Source organism: Sesamum indicum, linkage group LG13 (genome assembly GCF_000512975.1).
Source record: "Sesamum indicum cultivar Zhongzhi No. 13 linkage group LG13, S_indicum_v1.0, whole genome shotgun sequence".
Taxonomy (NCBI): domain Eukaryota; kingdom Viridiplantae; phylum Streptophyta; class Magnoliopsida; order Lamiales; family Pedaliaceae; genus Sesamum; species Sesamum indicum.
Window position 1 is genome coordinate 2386325 of NC_026157.1, and position 3092 is coordinate 2389416.

Here is a 3092-nt window from a genome sequence, read left to right on the forward strand (position 1 = left end):
TTTAATTGTGATAAGGAAATAAACTAAACAGTCCCCATATTTAATAAAATATTGCACACTCGAATCTTGTCCGTTAAATGACACTAACACCATTAACTTTTGAGTGATTGGATTGTTATGCTTTTACCTCTCATAACTGTTTGATTTGTGTTAGACAAATCACAACCATTGAAATGTGACCAATTATTTACAGCCATTAGATTTTAAAATTTAAGAATTATGAGTCGAGAAATTAATTTTTTTAAATTTAAATATTCTATTTAAATAATATTGAATACATATAGATTATGAAAGAACAGCAATGTCATCGTATCTAGACAGTGAGGCGATACAACGTCACCAACATATCTGCATGACGTCTTGGACACCCAAAAAAGGACAAGGGCATCCCCTTTCTCCTCATTGCCTACAGATCTGGGCAATAGCGAGAAGGAGAAGGGGGCAACGACCCTTCCCCTTCTCTGGGCAATGAGTTTTTTACGTTCCATCTTAAATAATAATTAACAGTGATCAAAATTAGAATTTTTATATTAATTTGTTTGATCATTACAAATAGTATTGATTTTTCATCAAAATTAGTCGGACTTTCTCTAGTAAAATGAACAACAGACATAAATAACTAAAAGCAATTACATTAATCATTGACTAGCATGCAAGACTAAAAATCAAGAACCGAAACCTAGAACTAATGGGGCAACCTTCAACAACACCCTCAACGTACTAGGCAGGAATTTCCTAGCAAAAAGGTGACAAACATTGGTTACATTCCCACTATACCTACACTCAGACCCAAATCGAATTCTATGCAACAACTCGACATTTACATCAACCCACCCAAACTTCCTAGGATGAGGTCCATCCCGAGGCCAATCCACCCACGTAACACTCCTGTTAGAGTTCACCTCAGCCGAAAGAATGTTCACCAAGGTTGGCAAGTAGTGCTCGTCGTTGTAACAAGGTGGGTGGCAAAACTCATGAAATATTTGGTAGTATGTCCGGTCGGAGACGATTTGCACGGCGAGGTCGCGGTGGATCTCGAACCATTGTGACCCTTTTCGCCACTGCTCCACCGTGATCGTCGGCCACATCCTCCGATTATATCGGCCCCGGCCAACTTTCCGGGGGTCGTCGAATGAACCCAAGAAGCTGTGATTTGTCCCCATGAGGTAGTTGTAGACTGTGGTGAAGTTGAAGATTGGGATGCATGAATCTGAGAGTAGTACGAATCTTTGATTGTATGTGTCGAGGAGGGCATTGGCTAGAAGTCTTCTTTCGGCGTCGATCATTGACATTGTACCCCAATACACCGGCTGCATACAAAGGAAAGATAAGCATATCTAGACAAAGGCCTATTAGCCAAGTAATTTTTACTTAATTTGAATTTTCTATTACACTTTAATATTATATAATCATATCATACCAATATATAATTGATACGTACTTTTTTAAATTAATATTATTATACATTATAATTTAAAAATAAATTCACATACAATATTCATGTGAGTGTGATATAAAATGTGATAGAAAATCTTTCACCATCCATACATTTTTTGTCCCTTGGTTCTATAAAAGATATTTTGGTTGACTTGTTTCTTATTACAACGATCTACATATTTATTATTAATTTAATTATACCTAAACTAAATTCGTAATTTCTGCAAGAATCAAGTCTAACAAAATATTTTTCATGATAAATAAAATTTAGAGTGCATAAATTGTAATTATTTAATTTGCAGTTACGATAATAATTATATATGCAACTTAAACTTTTGGAATCTCTATGTCATAAATCCTAAAGAAAACATTTGTAACTTTAATCTTGTAATTTAGAATGATGACATTTTTGGTCCTACATGAATCAATTTTAGCAATTTAGTCCTATAATTTTAAAATTTTGATTGTTTTAGTCTTTTTTCGGTCGTTTAAACAGAAAATTACATGTGACTTATACATGACACAATAAAATTGCAATTTTAATTAGTCCTATAACTCAATTCGTACATGACTAAAAATGTCACTGTCTAAGTTACAGAATTAAAACTGCATTTTTTCCCTAGATCCTAATTAGTAATTTATGCGCATAATGGGCAAGAAAATAATTATTTCTTCATTCTTACATGCATGCAAGACATTAAGATATAATTGGAAAAAATTAAAAAAAGAGCAAATCAAGTGGAATGGAGTGAATGTCACTTAACATAAACAAATCTCGGCCTCCATTTACATGCATTTTATGAGTATATATACTATACTTATTATGTAATTGATTCAGTTCAATCAAATCGAACTTAGAGACGAATTAATATGACAGAAACGGAGTTGTAACCTGGCTAGGGATTCTTCTACCAAAGAAAGCTGAAGCAGTAGGCAGAGATTCATTGTAGGAAGGATGAGGATGAACGTAAATGGAGTACATCCCTTGATGGCCTTTGAAAAACATATCCCACAAAGGAGAAAGAGGCAACGGCCCCGGCGTCAAGAACATGAACGCCACTTTAGGAACAAACTTGTCAGAAACATTAATGCTCGACGCTACTTGTGAACTAACCCTCGATGCTCTCTCCAACAACTCATCATCCCTCATGTTGTGCATGAGGGATGCCCTCGTCGTCATGCGAATATCAGAGTTTGTTACGACGGGCTGAGCAGGCGGTGGTCGTGGTGGTGATGGTGGTGGAGGTGTTTGAAGAAGTGGGAGTGGTGGGTTTGAAAATGATGGGAAGGTGAAGGAGATGAAGGTTTTGAGACAGAGAGCTGAGACAAGACCGATGGATGTGCCTATGACTAAGAGAAAGAGGTGAAATAAAGGGTTTTTGAGGGAGTTGGGGTTGGAAAATTTAAGAATCATGATTGAAGTTAATGTAGCAAGTTTGTGTGTAAGAGAATTGGTGTTTGGTTTTAGTGGGAGGAGAAAGACTTTTAGGACAGGGCAAAAAGAGGGTTCAAAAACCTTGGAACGTAAGTTATGGGAGCTGTGTGCATGTGTTTGCATGTTGGTAGGCCTTTGCAATTGGGATGATTTGTTTATGTTTAGGTCTAGGGTCAAAGATGTGAAGTGAAGATTGAGCAAAATAGCCAATGCCCAAGTC

General features: G+C 36.3%; 1 protein-coding gene across 1 annotated transcript; it reads right to left on the reverse strand.

The window, feature by feature from the left end:
* On the reverse strand, positions 626-2856 carry LOC105176192. Its single transcript, XM_011098923.2, has 2 exons — positions 2330-2856; positions 626-1310 (listed from the first exon to the last, which is right to left on the reverse strand). Exons 1-2 carry the CDS (start codon positions 2849-2851, stop codon positions 666-668), a joined length of 1167 nt encoding a protein of 388 aa, XP_011097225.2. The 5' UTR covers positions 2852-2856; the 3' UTR covers positions 626-665.